This window comes from Anser cygnoides, chromosome 15 (genome assembly GCF_040182565.1).
Source record: "Anser cygnoides isolate HZ-2024a breed goose chromosome 15, Taihu_goose_T2T_genome, whole genome shotgun sequence".
Taxonomy (NCBI): Eukaryota; Metazoa; Chordata; class Aves; order Anseriformes; family Anatidae; genus Anser; species Anser cygnoides.
The window spans coordinates 3,256,461-3,273,015 of record NC_089887.1 but is presented as its reverse complement, the minus strand read 5'-3'; the positions used below and the strand labels follow the sequence as shown (position 1 = coordinate 3,273,015).

General features: G+C 57.8%; 1 protein-coding gene across 7 annotated transcripts in view; it reads right to left on the bottom strand.

Annotated features, from left to right (window-relative positions):
* Window positions 1-6,915: 6,915 nt before the first annotated feature.
* Window positions 6,916-16,555, bottom strand: part of PEMT (phosphatidylethanolamine N-methyltransferase) — a 40,289-nt gene continuing 30,649 nt past the window's right edge. For 5 of the 7 annotated variants that reach the window (XM_066977696.1, XM_066977690.1, XM_066977692.1 and 2 more), the window contains 4 exons: window positions 13,910-14,021; window positions 9,821-9,895; window positions 9,126-9,186; window positions 6,916-8,384 (listed from right to left, as the gene is read on the bottom strand). In XM_066977696.1, the coding sequence (XP_066833797.1) occupies window positions 9,132-9,186; window positions 9,821-9,895; window positions 13,910-14,021 (242 nt within the window). In that variant the 3' untranslated portion in view covers window positions 6,916-8,384; window positions 9,126-9,131. Of the gene's footprint in view, window positions 8,385-9,125; window positions 9,187-9,820; window positions 9,896-13,111; window positions 13,251-13,909; window positions 14,022-16,555 lie in introns of those variants that run through there. The other 2 variants (XM_066977691.1, XM_066977693.1) reach the window with 2 other exon arrangements.

Below are 16,555 nucleotides of genomic sequence, written 5' to 3'. Positions count from 1 at the left end.
TCCCTACCCCATCCCCATCCCTACCCCATCCCGACCCCATCCCCATCCCTACCCCATCCCCATCCCTACCCCATCCCGACCCCATCCCCATCCCTATCCCCATCCCCATCCCATCCCCATCCCCATCCCCATCCCCTCCCCACCCCACCCCCAGCCCCAGCCGCCTGCAGCCCCGGCTGCCCCCACTAGAGCGCGGCCGAGGGCCCCGCCGCCGGCCCGGGCAGCGCAGGCGGCAGCGGCCGGGCAGGGCCGGGGCTGCTGGGCCCGGGGCACGGCCGGGGAGGGGGAGGAAAGGATGGTGGCAGGGGGGCGAGGGTGGGCTTGGGGCGGCCGGGGCTCGCCGGAGCCCCTCTGCTGCGCGGAGAGCTCGGCGCGATGGGTGAACGGGAGGTGGAACGCAGGGAAAGCCGAGCTGGCAGCAGGCTGATGAGAAACTTCGACTCAAAGCACCTCTGAGGACCCAGGAGTAAAAGAAAAAAGCAAAAGTTGATGCTTAAGCGTGGTTCGGAATAGCAGGGACCTCACCTACAGCACCGCAAGGGACCCCAGGGTAGAAGACGGGGATTTACGGGGCACGGGGCGTTTCACCGGCACTGCTTCGGAAATGGATGCTGCTGAGCTTTGCCGGCTCCTCTGAGGGTGTTCTCACACCCGGACGTTGATTTTTAGCGCTCCAGAGAAATGCAAGGGAGCTGCAGGTGCCCGCGGGGTGGGAGGAAGGAGCAGGTACAGCCCCTGGCAGCCCCACCACCGCCGGCCCCGCAGCAGAAGCCGCAAGGAGACGTCGGGGAGGGAGAGCGGGACGGCTTCTCGCGCTTATCGATCTGTGCGTGAGACAGCACAGAGGCTTAACAGCCGCTTCTAAAGCACAAATGTATCACCCCCAAATAACAAAAAGATCATTTAATTGAAGCAGTTGAAGGAAAACAACAGGAGGAATAGGAAGTACGTACCTCTGGGGGACAGACAAATCAAATACCTTGATTGGAGTTTATTGTTAACCGTACAACTATTAATAGTGCTAGGAGTCAGTAAAAATAGCCTGCTCAAACCTCCTCTTAGGTTAGCAGGCTTCAGCAAATGGAAAATCCATTTGCTTGCTCCAAAAGGCTCTGTGGAGACAGCAGAGGCGCGGCTGCACGGGCTGGGGCAGGGGGCACGAAGGGGGCTGCTCAGTGGGGACCCCCGGGTGCAAGGAATGGGACCCTGGGGCTGGATGGGCCCTGCAGGGCTTCATCCGTCAGCAGAGGACGTGGGCACCGTCCGCACCACCGGAGGCTTCTGCAGAGTCACGCAGAGCCCGAGGAGGGGAGCATTACGAGGCATTAGTCTCCGTCCCCCAGGATCATCTCGAAATTTGTCTGCTGCTGGAAGCAGAGCACATTTGCCAGGAGCCAGCTGCCTTTGATGGATGATAACGGAGCCAGCTCGCTGCAAGGCAGAGCCTTCCCACGGCTCTGCCCGTTAAAAATCACCACCTATTTCTGACCTGACTGCAAACAGCCCCGGCCCTACGCAGGGGCAGGTAAAACAGCATTTCCCCCCGCAGCTGCTGTACAACCTACACGGTTTGACCCCGCCGCTTGTGGGGTGCCAGCTTCTTGCCTGCTTCTGCAGGATGCAGGAGGCTCTCTGCTTGCTCACGTGGCTGCTCAGTACAGCCAGAGCCTGGGGCAGGCTGCTGAGCACGAAACCCGGTGATCACAGGCACCTTTTCTGGAACTGAACATCTTCAGCACCGATCAATCCCTAGCTTCTTGCTGTTTCTTTTTTTGCACCCACCCGTGTTCTCCAGCTGCCTGCCGATGAACAAAACCCGCCCCACAGCCACGAGCAAGTCACCGAGGAGAGGAAATTCCCCGAAAGTCGCACAAACATCCCAGCGACAGAACGTGCAGCTCCCCAGGGCCCCTCTCGGACAGACTGTGCAAGCAGGAAAACAGAGTTCAGGGCAGCACCAGCCTCTGCAGACATGTAGGAAGCAAAATGTACCAGAAAGCATCAGCGCACAGTGCGCAGCCAAGCCCAGGAAGAGGCGACCTGGAGGGATGCTCGGGAAAGGACAATTACATCAGCACATGGAGCTGGGGGTGGCCTCGCCCCGGGGCTGTGCTGGATCCGCGGGGTCCACGGGAGGCAAGAGCCCAGAACAGGACAGCCCGTTTGTGCCTTTCCCCCGGCACATCCAGCACCCCAGACCCCTCCCGGGCTGCAGAGCAGAGCAGATCTGACAGGAGCTCCTTATCTCTGCCAGCAGGACTCTCAGTGTCTGCACCAGGGCTTTGCACCCCCCGGCCCAGCGCTCCTGGCTCCCAAATTCCTGCTTTCCCCTCCCAGGACAGGGACCTGTTCCCCAGACCGGGACCATCTCCCTGTTTTCCCAGCTCCCTGGCCCGCGGCTCGCTCAGAAATAACCGCCGTGGGCTGAGCACTTCCCAGCAGCTGCAGGAGACCAGCGGGGCCGCGCGGGGCTCCAGCTCCTGCCCTGCTGCTCCCCTGGGACGGAGCGAGGAGGCGAGGGGAGCAGCTGGGGAGGGAAGGGAAGGGAGGGCTTAGCTCTCGCTTTTGCTTGTCCCCCCGGGGAAAAGCATCTGATTAAATCAAGACGCAGAACCCAGGGTGGCTATTAATTCCCTATATTATTAGCTTGTCTCGTTTTATTAAATCTCCTTTAAGGCTTCTCAAAAGCAGCCCGTAATTCACAATGTATAATTTTTCCCAGATGAGACGCGGTGCAGAGGTGGGCCGCCCTGTCGCAGGGCGCCGGGTGCTGCTTTCGTTTGTTTCCTTCCCCCACCCCCTGCTTCTTTCGCCATGGCTTTCACGGCTCCCAATTCCTTTTTTTTGGGGGGAATATGATTAACAGAGAAATTGAAAGCTGGAGACACGTCTCCAGTCCCCAATTCCTTCCGTCACCTGGGCGAGAGCTCCGTGGGAGGCACGGCCGCACGCCACAGCCTCGTGTGCACGGGGCAGCTTTGGCTGTGCCGTGTTCCCCTGACCGTCTGCATCGCTCCCCTGCTCCCATCCTTTAATTTTTTTGCCCTTGGGAATCGTGTCTGGTTACGGTTATCAGCCCTGCTTCCTGACGTTGATGGAAAGCCACCCAGGAGGGATTTTGTGCGACAAACTCACCAAAACCCACGGCTGCAGCTCGACGCCCGGATCTCGGCACGGATCTGAGGATGCCGGGGCTTAGAGAGAAATGTCACCAGTAACTGGACCCAGGCAGCTACGGGCCTGGAATATAGGGCACGGGGCAGAGGGGGGCTCGATGACCCCAGCGGATGCATCGCTACAGATTTCGGGGGGGTTCCCATGGGACTTGCAGAAGCCGCCAGGGGACTGGGGCAAAAATAAAAGGCCTTCGGAAGAGAGCGGAGCCTGAGAGGTGGCAGCGGTCGGAGATGGGCTCGAGCTGGCAGAGGGACGTGCAGCTGGTGCGGTGGGCACAGAGCCCGCAGGTTTTCGGTGTCCTGGTCCCACACGTGCCCCCGCTGCCCCAAAACCCACCGGGGGTCACCTCTGTCCCGGCTGCAGGCAGGGACGGGGCGGGCGCAGCCGGGTTCAGCCCGGGGCAGGCGAGCAGCTGAGCCCCAACGAGCCGCCCTGGGTAAACAACTGTCCTGCGAACAAAAAGCGCCATGGAAAAAGAAGCACATTCCTCTGCTTTCCTTTTTGCTTTTGGAAATAAGACCCCAGGATGATGCTCACAGCTTGGACAGCTCCGCAGGCTGCCCCAGGGCAGCTTTTTGGTGTGCTAATTAAAGAAAACAGCCTCGCAACTTGTCCTCTGGCACACGGAGGGAGCTACGTGCGTAAAGCTCCCCCCCGGTGGAGGTGGGATGGGGCAGGGGCAATCTGGACGCTGTTAACAGCCCGCGAAGGGTGATGTGAGGGGCAGGGTGATGGTGTGCGAGGGCTGCTGCTGCTCCGTGCTGTGGGGTCATCCCTGAAGCCTTGAAACAAGCCCTGGGATCGGAGGGACCCGAGGGGATCCCGGGAGCTCCCTGCATGGCTCCTGCTGCCGCGAGGCGCCCGCGCGGCTTGGTGGGCCCTGCTCCCACCAGGGTTTTGTTCAGCATCCAGCACCGGCGGTTTCACACCCGCAGTGAGTTTCCATGAGGGCTCTTTACCCATTGCATTTCTGCCTTGGGACAGTCTAAAGCCCAGGGCTGCTTTCCCTGTGCAGCGGAGACAGGGGAGCCTGGTTTATTCCTTCCCCTGTAAGGACACGGCTCATCGTGTCCCCTTCTCTGCACTAGGGGTCCCCGAGGGAGCAGTCAGTGCCCAAACGGCTCCTGCAAGCCCCGCACCGCTGGGCATTGCTGTGCCCAAACCTCGGCTTTGCTTCAGCACCAAATCCCAACCCATTTGCTGGCGCCAGACAAACCCACGTCCCCCCTCCTGTTGAACAGCTCAGCCTCCGCGTCGGGAATCGGTGCAGGAGCACCCTCCGGAGCCCCCATTTCCCCCGTCCCCTCCCTCTCCGCCCAAACAGCACGACTGCAGACTCAGCAAGCCCCACGGGGCCGGGCCTGGCAGGACCCCGCAGGGATCGTGACTTCTCCTGCAGCCCCGTGCGTCCTGCCAGCTCCGCCGATGCGAGAAGCGCCGCCCGGGTTGCGACGTGTGTTTATTTTCTGTTACTGGCTGACGGTGTTTGTTCCCCGCGGACGGGCCGATGGCCTTTCCTCCCCCAGGTGAAGGAAGCGCAGCTTCGCTGGACGAAAGCAAACACGGGGTATGGGGGGGTCACTGCAGAGCGCGGGGCTTTTGGGGCTGCGTCCCTGGCCCTGCCTCTCCCCAGCACCCAGCCGGTGCCGCGGCTGCCTTCGAGGAGAGGACGGCAGGATGCGGCCCCCACGTGCAGCCCAGCAGCCCTGGGCAGAGCACCCCCACAGCGTGGAGCTGGCCCTGATCCCCCCAAAATATCACATGCAGTTTTATGCCCTCGATAGCACGAGCAAACGCTCACATGCGTGTGAAGCACGTGCAAGGGAGGCATGCGGGGGAAAAACCCCGGTGATGTGTGCCAGTGGCACAGCGGCTGCCGGGTCTCTGCTGCCGAAAGGTGACCGGGGGCTGGACGCGGTGACCTGGCTGTCCCTGCCAGGCTGAAGTTGTCATTTAACCAATTTCTCCTTTTTCCCGGTGTTTGCGCTGGAGAAACGCGCCGAGCACAGAGGGATGCGTTATCTGCCGCATCTGCGCGCAGCCTCGCGCGCTGCTTTGCCCAAGGCTACAAACAAACCCCGCTGCCAAGCTCAAAACAACCCAGCGAGCCCCGCGCCGCGTTTCCAAGACACGAGGAGTTGGGAACAATCCCCGGCCCACCTTCGCAGGGGCCCCGCATGGCGTCGCGGTGCTCCTGTGGAGCCGGGGGGGCGACCTGCCCCTGCCGGCACCGGGGCTGCAGCACGGCTTGTCCGTGGGGTCAGGGAGCCCCGGCCAGCGGGGCTGTGCCCTGGGGAGCTGGGAGGATGCCTGCAGTCCCGGTGTGCTGGGATGCATGGCCGGGCTGCCCTGGATCTGTCCCTGCCACGCACAAGAACCGCTCTCGGCGCTTCGTCCCTGCGCTGCTCACAAAGGGCCATCACAGCACGTAAATAACCCCCGAGTTGTTTTTTTTTCCTGCTTTGAGGCCTCAGCTTTGGAAGCAGCAGGAGTCTCACAGCCTGCCTCGGAGGCCACGAGCCCATCCCTGTATTAGTGCAGGATCCGGCCCAGCCTCAGCCGGGTGCTGGGGATGGGATGGGGGGAAACAGCCCCAGCCCCCCCAGTGCTCTGTGCTCACGCTGCGGGTGTCACCCGCACCGCCTGCGTTCGTGGAAGTGTTCAATAATCGGGGAGGAACCGAGCTTTTTCCTTATAACTGGAGAGTCCCTTAATTCCCCCCTGTCAAATACCACACATGAATAAATAATGGTTCCTCGGGGCTCTGCTCCCCATGGCGCAGCATGGCGCACGGTGCTCACCGCCGAGGACGGGTCCCAAACAGAAAGAACCCCCCCCAAACACGGCAGAGAGGCAGGCTTGGGGTGTGTAGGTGGGTCTGAACATCACCGTTAAGCTCCTTGGTTTTGCTTTAGGGAATGGAGAAGGCGCCTCCGAAATGCCAAATCCCAGCTTCCCAGCAGGCAGAGCCACGTCTGCAGACACGGGACGCGCTCACCCACACCGGCTGCTGCGGGAAGAGCCCCTAAAAAGGGTGATAGAGCCAGCACAGCCCCAAAAAGCTTTGTGCGATGAGAGCGGGAAGGACTGGGTGTGAAGTGGCAGGCTAGGGGACGGGGTCTGCGACACTGCTCCCAGCACAGCTCCAAGCCCCTGTGCTTTCGGGATGGCACAAGCTTGCGAGGAAAGCGGCCGCATCACCGGGGTGTACGGTGACAGACCCACCTGGGGACCTGATCCTGTCTGGGGACGGGAGCTGTGCGAGTGGGGTCCCTGCAGCCTCGCGGCGGGGACAGGGACAGGCGTACGCGCTCCCCAGACCGGCACGAGACAGCACAAACACAGCCCTCGCTGTGATCTCGTTAGAGTAATCCTCCCCTAACGAGCACATGCCTCTTTGGCAAATACTGATTTCACCTATCACCAAATCTGAATTTATTTACATCAGTGACTTTGAGCCAGGACTGGCAGCTCTGACATAAATTGTCTGAATAATGCAACGCATCCTCTCCTCGCTGGTTGCTATGGGCACTGGGCTGTTTGAGCCTCTGTCTATAAACATTAACCACGGAGGGGATGTGGAAACTTCGCTAAAAATAAAATACTATACCCAAGTCTTCAAGAGGAAGGTCGCCGAGACAGAAATAAAATAAAATAATCCTTGTGCAATGGCTCTGAAGCGGTGAGGCACAGACACGGTGTCCGTGAGCGCAGGAAAAAAAGAAACCGAGGCTGGTCTGAAAAGAAACCGACACTTTTAATTCCCGTTGAGCGATGCCGGAAGGGTGAATTACAACCATGCACAAGCAAGAGGGAATCGGACCGTTTTGAGAGAAGCGAGGACCCTCTCCGGGGGGGACGGCGCGATGTGGGGACGAGGCACCGTGTCACGACAGGACCGGGACCAGTCCCACAGCCCCTGTCCCCAGCGCCCCGTGGGAGCCTGCAGCCCCCTTCCCCGCGCCGCCGTCCTCTCCCGGGAGCTTTACGCTGCTTTTTTGCCTTTTTTTTTTTTTTTTTTTGGTCATTTACAGCTTATTTCTCATACTGTTCTGGGAATCTGTAAACATTGAGTGTGGGGCTGGAGCCTCAGCCCTGGGACCTTCCCGTTCAGGGCCGGATCCAGCAGCGGGCTCGGGGCGAGCCCAGGCTGTATTTGGTCCCATCTCGCGGGGGCGGAGGGGCAGAGCCCCTTCCCTCCCTCCCTCCCGCCCCTGCAAGGCAGTGAAGAACAGCTGGAAGGCACTGGGTGGTGGGGAAGGGGGGCAGGACCCTGGGGCAAAGCAGGGGATGGACGGGGTTTATCCCTGGGGTGCAGAGGGCTGGGGCACCGGGATGGCCAGGGACAGGTCCGCTCCTTCTGCGGATACCCGATGGGAACTGACTCTTCCCTTTGGTCTTCTCTGCTGCCAGCTTGGTTTCTCCACGCTGGCACTTCCCCATGGGACAGCTGCCATCCCTCTGCCGTCCCCAGGCAGTGGTTTAGGTAGTGTGTTCACATCTCCGTGCTCTGCAGTCCCCTTCGCAAGCAGCACTTGTGGACGGGGAGGTTTCACTGCTCCGGAAAAGAGGGGTTTGGTGTTGGCTTTGCAGCAGTTGCCCCTCTTCCTCACCTGGCAGTGTTTGAGAGCCCCAGGGGCACCAAGCCGTGCCTCTTCGGCAGCGTCTGCTTGCAAAGGTGCTGCGGGGGCTACGGAGGATCAGCCCCTCCGAGGTGTCAGCCTGCAGAGCGAGCGACCAGATGAAGCGAGCTGCCCGAAAAGCACCGAGTGGCTGCCCGCTGGCATCGCCGTCCTGAGCAGCCTGCTTCCAGTGCCTTCTGCACAGAGGATCAGCTGCAGCCGGCGCTCCTGTGTGCTCAGAGCTCGCTCACAAAAGGCCCCCGGTGCCTCCATCGCTCTTCTGCTCGCCCTCGGGTCTGGAGCTGGAGCTGGGTTGCTTTGTACCCTGCAGATCTTCGATAGTTGGTGCGGGAGGAGAGGTCGGGAGGCCCTGGGGACCTTGGAACAGGACTCTCCAGCTCCCACGGGCTGAGCAAGGAGGTGCTCGTACTGTTCCTCTGATTGCTTCCAATACTGCAGGGTGGTCAGTTGGCTCATTAGGGGTTGCTGGGCTAATTAGTAGGATACATCTCGGTAGGAAAAGTGGGCAAATCGGACAGCGTGGAGAGCGCAAAGGCACGCTGCGCCAAGGTATCCAAGACACTGCTTAAAAAAGGCAGAGAGACAAGAGGCTGTTAAGGACATCGCTGGTGCTGCAGCAGCCTTGCTGGGGCAGAGGCTAAGCGGCTAAGCTCTCAAACCGCCAGCAGGTAGAGGTAAGGGAGGATTCCAGCGTGGTATTCAACCCCAGGGAAAGGAGCCTGGGCAGTAACGTGTGCATGCGGCAGGCCCACGATTTTGCAGAGGCCTTTGGCTCAACAAACGAGCCAGGGCTGAGTTTCTGCGGTGAGCTGGTGTGAGCACACCTGCAGAAATGCGCCCAGCCGTGGCACAGAGCAAGGATGCCCAATTTCCCTGCAGTGCTGCAGGGCACACACGTCCCCGTGCAACACCCTGGCCACTCGCTGGAGCACCTGCCATGGCCTGTAGCTGCTTTTTTTCCGCCTGGTTTAGATCAAGCCTGGAGCCTCAAAACTCCCCAGCAGTTTTCCCTTGCGCTGACTCCCAAGTATGTGATCAAAACAGTTTGGGGGCTGCTGGTCGGGTGCCAGGAGGCGGACACAAAGGCTGCCGCGTGAAGCCCTCCCACACGGGTTTGTGCGGAGGTTTGAGGCTCAACGCTCCTGAGAAGCGCAGGAAGGGCTCTGGGGAGCAGGGGAGGCAGGGCTGGGCAGGTGGGCAGCGCTCCTGTCCCCATCCAGTGCGCCCGGAGGGGGGGGCACCCGGCAGAGCAGCCCCTCCGGAGCCCCACTCACTGAACAGAACACGTGTGATCGGCAGACGTACCCGGCGTTACTTGTTCTTTGCTCCCTTCTGTTTCCGCCGGTAGATTTCTTCTGTGAAAGGCCTGTGGTTGGGGGACGGGAATGTGGGGAGAGAGGGGGCAGAGACACAAGAGAGGGGCAAGAGAAGGGGGGAAGGTGAAATGAAGAGCGCTGGGAGCTCTGGGGTGACCTCTGCTCCTGCCTCGCCTCTGGGCCCAGAAGCTGTGCCCCCGACCCTCCTCCTCCCCTGAAAAGACAGAAGCCCCTGTACTGCTGAAGCGTAACCAGTACTTCTGGGAATGGTTCTGAGCTGCTTCAGCCAGGGCTGCCTGGCTATTGTGGCATCAAATAGCAGAGAAGCCCATCCGAGGAACCCCAAAACGCAAGTTCTTCCTGTAGGGTCTCTTCAGATGCCACAATGAGTCCTCGTCCTGCCTTCCTTAGTGCTTTTGTGTAGACAGAAGCAGGCATCCGAACGAGAAAAATCTCGTTTTGATAAAAATAAACAAACGCGCAAATGTTCCTAGAACTCAGCACATAGTTTCAGAAAGGAATCTGCCCATTATCAAAACAACTGGAAAACAATCCTCTGTTTTCCTTCTTCCCCGCCGAATGAATTGGAAAGAAAACATCTCTGCTTCTGCAGTTCCCCGAAACCTTGGGAGCTAAAGCTGGTAGAAATAATTAGAAGCTCTCCACTTTTGCAGAGCTACTCACCCCTCATAGAGCACTGCAATTGTGTAGGAAATTGCCACTACAGCTGTCAGCAAAAGGCCAGCTGGGCTTGCATGCCTGTTTTGAAAGAGAAGGAGAAGATCAGGTGAGTACATGGGCTTATGCAAGACCTGTTTTAGAAAGTGAAATGAGACATTAGGCTCCATGAGAGCACTCGCTCGCTCATTAAACAGAAGTGAACAAAAGGTGGTGTTTTTTTTTTTTTTTGTACTTAATGTTAACTGTCTTAGACAGATGTTACTTGGCAAAGCCTCTTCCCCAGCCTACTCCGGCAACTTCTTTTAAGTCTGATCCCCGCACGTCTCCGTTAAGAGAGCTCCTGCTTTGATGCTAAGTCCTGAGATTAGGAGGCTGTTTAATAGCTGAGCAGCTGCTTACGTACGGCCGTGGCGCCGAGCCAGCCTGCTGCAAGGGAGATGCCTGATGTGCCCAGAAATACGGGCCACCCGGGGTGCAGGAGACACCTGGCAGGCAGAGCAGTGCATGGCACCACACACAGCGAAACGGCGGCCCTCGGAGGGTCCTGTGTGGTCCCCAGGGCCCAGCTGAATGACCCTCACTGAGAGGGTCCCCGGGCGCAGCACGGGGGCCGATGCCACCAGCACACTGCGCTGCAGCGGTGCTCGAGGATCACAGATGCAATGGGGGCTGCTCTTCCTTTTAGCAACAGGTCCAAAAAAATCAGGATTAAAATCACCCCATCACCACGCTAAGGAGAGAGGTGAGCGGAGGCTGCAAACCTGCACTGACCATGTCGGGGTCAGTTCTTCGATGCTTGGCCTGAAAGCATCGGGGGGCGAGGGGCAGAAGGTGGTGAAGGCAGCCGGGTCCTTGCCGCGGCACCGGGATCTCGGCAGTCTCCAAACCAGCTGCCAACACCACAAATTCCCCCACAAGGTCCCAGCCTCATCTCTGCAGCGAGAAACGTGGCTGTGGCCAGTTCCTCACTTAGCATCAGCCCCCCAAAGCATCCTGTCTGCATCCCATGCTTCCAGCCACCGTCTGCAAGTGTTGCCATTAATTAGGACGCTGCTGACTGCCTTTAATTGCTGGTTGCAGCTCTGTGAAGGGGACAAGAGCTGGCTGTCAGCAATAAAATGTACTTAGCTTGTCTCTGGTGAGCATAAACATCTTGCTAGCCTCCTGCAAGGGGGCCAGCCCTGTTGGGAAAAAATGCCTTCAGAGCAGAGCCTGAAGCACCTGAACCCTGCAGCTCCTGGAGAAGTGCACACACTTTTCACCCTTTCCACTGTTTTTTTTCACCGTTTCACCGTTTCCATTTTGCTTTAAGTTTTTTCCTCATTAGGATACACGGGGCAACTTCTTCGTCTCCCCACCCCCTGCTATTGCATGCTTAGTCATGTCTCCTCCTTGATTTGTATCAGAGAGAACAAATTTACATGATTGTTTGTTGACAGCAAGACCTCTAATTGCATCATTTGGCTGCGGTGCCAGCTCTGATTTACACAGCCTGTTGCCATGAGTTAAAACACTTCCCCTACCACCGATACACAGAGCCGTCTCGAAACAACCGATGCTCCATTTGTCTTGTGGGAGAAATGAGGCTGCCCGGCGCGGGCAATGAGAAGCATTTGTGTGTTTCTGCTCTCTTACGAGCCCGACCTACTTATTGGGCTCGTTTTGTAGCAGGGTCAGTGATGAGTCAGCCAGGTAGGTTTTGTGGTTTTTTTTTGTGGTCCTGGTAGCAGCTGAGGGCTTTTTTTGATAGGAGATCTGTCTGCCCCCCAACCCTTGCTGCAGCTCCCCATTGCTGTGGGGTTTTTGCAAGAGCGATGTGCGTGGGCTCGTGTCTTTCCCCACCAGCACCGCTGGTCCTGGACGTGCTGCTTTGCTCCTGCCTCACGTTTGCTGCTCGCAGCCCTTTCCTCCCCTTTTTGTGCTGAGCAGCAGAGGAGCCTTGTCCCCGTGCATCCCCCTTGGGCACAGCCAGGAGCCCCGACAGCCCCGAGCCCCTCCACTCGATGCATGCACGAAGGGGTCGAAGTGCCGCCCGCAGCGCGTTTGGCGCACGCGTTTATTTTGACTGTGGAGCTGCCATTAGTCAAGCCCGGGATATTTGCAATATCCTGGAAGGGAGAAAATAGCGGCTCTGGCCCCAAAGCATGTTCTTAACGTCGGAGTCCTAATCGCAGGCTGTCTGGGGCGCTGCCAAGCTCGCTTACATTATGCGGTATGTGCCCTTACAGCTGAAAATGAATCAATCCCCCGGGCCCCAGTGCCACGATATGGAGCATGATACATCACCGAGGGGGGTGAAATACGTTTTACATTTCAGGCCATGTCCAAAGCCCGTCAGCAGATGCATTCCTCCTGTACCAACAGCTCAGCTGCAGCATCCCTCCCGCCGCCGGGACGTTAGCTCTGGCCCCTCCGCGGGCAGACACCCAACATCTTAAAGCCCTGCGACTCCAGCGAGACCTCAGAAAAGCCCCAGGAACCCCCAGAAAAACACAGAAACCCAAGCCGAGATCAGGGGGAAGGCAAACAGCCACAAACACAGCGGGAAGGGTTGCGCTGAGCTTCCCCAGGGCCAGGCGGGTGGTGTCCTGGTGCCACTTTGCACAGCTCCAGCAATTTGTCAACAGCAATTATTTGTCACGCCTTGCTGCCCTTTATGGGAGCAGCCTTTTAACAAGAAAAAGAGGCAATCGCACTGTTGTCTTGAGCCGCTTCAAGCTGCTTTTGCCTGGGACTGTGTTGGAAGACCAAGCAAAGCGCACCCGGTGCGAGGCTGCTCTGTCGCGGGGGCGAAGAAGGGATTTCTGCAGCACAAACAGCTCGAGGGGGCTCGGCACAGGTTCCAGGAAACTGTTTGATGCTGATTGTAAAAAAAAAAAAATAAAAATCTTATAAACTCCTTCTGGTCAAATTCCTCCTTCGGGTTATGTCACACTGGGTGGCTGCTCTTTGGCTGTGGTGTGGCGTGGGGGGGGTCCTTCTGCCCTGCTGTCCCCACGCTGTCACCCCCGTGCCCAGCCCTGCTGCCAGCCCCTGCGGTGGCCACGGGCAGCGAGGGCGTGCTGCCGGCTCTCGGGCTCCGTTTCCCAAGGTTTGGACCCAATCCAGCTGCCGTGGGTCTGCAAGGAAGGCGAACGGCCTTGTGCAGCAATGCCTGACGGCTGCGGGGGGGGGGGGAGGATTTCAAAGTGCAGAAGGAACATGAGCAAGGCTCAGCGGAGCCATCAGCTTGGCTTATTACCAGGGGCCAGAAAGTGCTGCGCTGCTGCAGACGTGGCTGAAAAGGAGACCATAAAGTGACAAAGGATTTTATTTTTCCGCAGAAAGAGAAGAGAGGTGGGTCCACTCAGAAGTGCCCATGCAAAATACGTAGAGATAAAGACCTGTAATGCTCTACGGGCTCCCAAGGTAAGGCAGCCAGTGTTTTTTTCTCCTGGGCAAATAAATAAAATGTGATATTAAATGAAAACCACATAAAACTTAATACACAGAATAGAGTATATTGCTCATTTACTGCTAAATTACAGCCCATTCGTTTCCTCCTAAGCAGGCTATTAAGCTGTGTTGTATCACATGAGGAGTGTTTCGGAAGTGTTATCGCCATGCAGTGGGGGAAAGGGTGTGTTGGCTTGTTTTGTTTTTTTCAGAGGTAATTACAGGGTCACACTGATCCCTGGTATCAGTGCCCTGCCCCTGCTGAGTGACACCCGGCATGAATTCGGCCCTGACTGTTGATTTTTCCATGTGCAGAGCCTGCCAAGGACCCCGTTCGGCGGCAGAGCATTTGCTGATGTTTCCTCTCCCCAGCGCTTGGCCGTTATTTATTTTTCTACCATTAATGCCGCAAGTCTTTTATGACAGCAGAAGATCTCGCAAGCACAAAAATAGTCGGGAAGCGAGAAGCCAGGGCACGTTGCGCTTTCCCTGCCATTTTACTCCCCGGCCATTTTACTGCTGACTTGCCATCACCAACAGTTTCCTTGGCCCTTGGTCCAAGCCAGCACCTTACACCCTCCCCGGCAGTGCCTGCCCCGTAGCGCACAGACCCCACATTTACCCCATAGCGCCGCTGGCAGGGGGGCACGTACTCACATGAGGGACCAGCCCAGGTAGATGGCCGTGCTGCCCCAGTACATGGGATTATCCAGGACGCTGAAGGGGAAGCTGGTGACTTTCGCCTCCATCAGGATGCCGAAGTAATCACCTGCAGGGCGAGCAGAGGGTTTCTCGTTAGGATCCACTCAGGCAGGAGTTTTGGGGGCTCAGGGGGCTCGGCACGCGGTGCCCTCCATGGGGCATCCCTGCTGGGGAGGCAGAGCAAAGGAAAATGAAGGCAAATGAAGGGTTTTGCTGCTGACTTTCAGGCTCAGAAAGCTGCAGTAAATAGGCTGTTTACTCCGTGTCTATCGGCTTTTCCGGGAATGGCTCTTTGCCCACGAGGAAGGTTTGTGCAGTGCAGCGAGGCTACGGCAGCTACATTCCTCCCCAGGACACGGCTCTCGCGGTCCCACCTGGCTGATTCTGCTTTCCCATTTGAAAATTGCCCCTCTAAAGTCACTTGACAAGGAAGCAAGTGCATAGGTTCAAAGCCATTTAATGGGGAAATAAGCCCAGAGCACTGTAATGGTGTTTCGAGATGCTACAATCAAGGCCGCTACCACCAAATGCCCTCTTTCAGTGCCACCCTTATCTCGTGGCTCAGACAATTTCTCAGAATTTCAGAAAATAGCACCTCTGCCTACAAAACACTCAATTATCGGCATGATGATGATGATGATATGAGGTGATTGTCATCCATAATGAGGAAAGCTTTCAGATCTGTCAGCATTCAACCTCCCTATCTAGCGCGGAGTCATCTTTCGGTGTTCCTGAAGGGTGCCTGGATAAATTGACAAGCGAGGAGATGTGCAGCTCGTGAACGGCATTTCAGCGGGGCAAAGGAGCTGGGACGCAGAGCCCTGCCTCCTGTTGGTCTTAAAATGAGAAGACCACAAAGCCCAGCGAGGGTTTTGCTCCGCGTCCACAGCACAACCCAGCAGTGCAGGTCCATCAGCCCAGGACCCGGCGTTGTGCTCCCAGTGTTGCCACCAGCCCGTTCCCTGACCTTGGGCACGTCTCCTCCCAGTTCCATTGTGCGCCGACCATAATATCGGTATTTCTCATAGCGCAGTGGGGGCGAGGATTAATGTATGGTGAGAAAGTGCTTGGAAATCCAGATAAAGCACATTATGGGAGTGCAAAGTATTCAAGGTTATTATTATTACCTGGATCGCCGAGTAATTTCTTTGACCTCACGTGGTGCAAAAACATTTCTTCCCAAGGATAAACAGCGCCTGTCCAATTATACAGTGCTTTTGGGCTTTAACTACAGGCCACTAAGTGAGATAATTGCCTGGTATTTATACTATATGTTCTCACAGTTACTTGGCAATGCATCTCTGAGATTGTTCTGGCAGAAAGCACCCCCCAAGCGCAGCCGTTGCTGTGCTTTCTTGTGTGTCAAAATGCTTCATTATCCCTGCCCGCCCTCGCCTCGGGGCTGAACACCTCGAGCCCCAAATGACGCTGGCACCGGGGAGGTTTGCACAAAGGGAACGCAACCGGCGGAGAGGATCTGCGAGGCTTTCATGGCCAGGCAGGTGCTAAGGGAAGGGACTGGGCATCAGCCTCAGCCTGGACATCTCCTGCGCCTCCATCAAGCCCTCAAAACAGGGATCAGCCCCTTGTCAGGCCAAGGGACTTTGGGATCTAATTTGGGTGTATTTTTTGGCTGGACATTGGTATAAGCACCTCGCCCCAAAGGGCAGATGCTGCTCTGGGGGGGTTGCTTTGGATCGCGGCAGCAGAAAGCCATGCGATGCACCCCGTTAAGCTTCCCGTGGCCTCCTGAGCACAACCCAGCCTGAAGTGCCTCCACTGCCCCTCTTCAGAGCCGCCGGGTCCACCATATCCCACTAAAAGAGTTTGGTCGAGTTTGGTTCACTTGAGATGTTGGTCAGCACCGCGTGTGGGCGCGGACGGATGGGCTCGGACAGGCAGAGCTGCCTCTTGGGTGCCCCCAGCCTCCGGGAAGTCAAGCTCTCGTTCTTGCCTTTGTCAGAAAATCGGGCAAACGGCCCTGAACTGAATTCCAGCAAGCGCACGGCGCTTTCCGAATCGGCACGCTGGCGCCGGCAGGGTGGGAGCGGGGTCCTGCAGGGGAGAAGGCAGCCGGGGCTGTCAAGGCAAGGGGCAGCATCCAGCCACTGCAAACAGAGGCTGGGACTGGCACTGGGGGCAATGGGGTGGCACAGAAAGGCTTGTGGCAGAAGGGTGGCTCCTGTGAACCATTTAGCCTGCATTTAAGAGACAAAGTGCCGTGCTCGGGAGCTTAAACTTGTTAAAGAGGGGTCTCCTGGGCAGCCTTGATGCAGTCTCAGTGTCCTGCCCGGTGCAGCCCTCATTGCTTTAGCAAAACTGGAAAGGAAAGGGTCAAATGCTGTCCCAGTAAGTTTGTTAAGTGCTCGGGCATTTCAGGCTCTCTAAACTTCTCTTGAGCTCACCCGGCTGTGAGAAGCAGCTGGATGATGCAATGACACTCCTTGCCAAAGAAGCATGGCCCTCTGCCACCCGCGGCCAGAAGTGCCCGCACTGCCTGGGGACCCTGCTCCCACCGCAGCCCCAGGACAGCAGCTGGGCATGCAAGGGGACGGCGCTCACCCCATGTGAGACCCCTGAGCCCTGCAGACCCCTCGTATC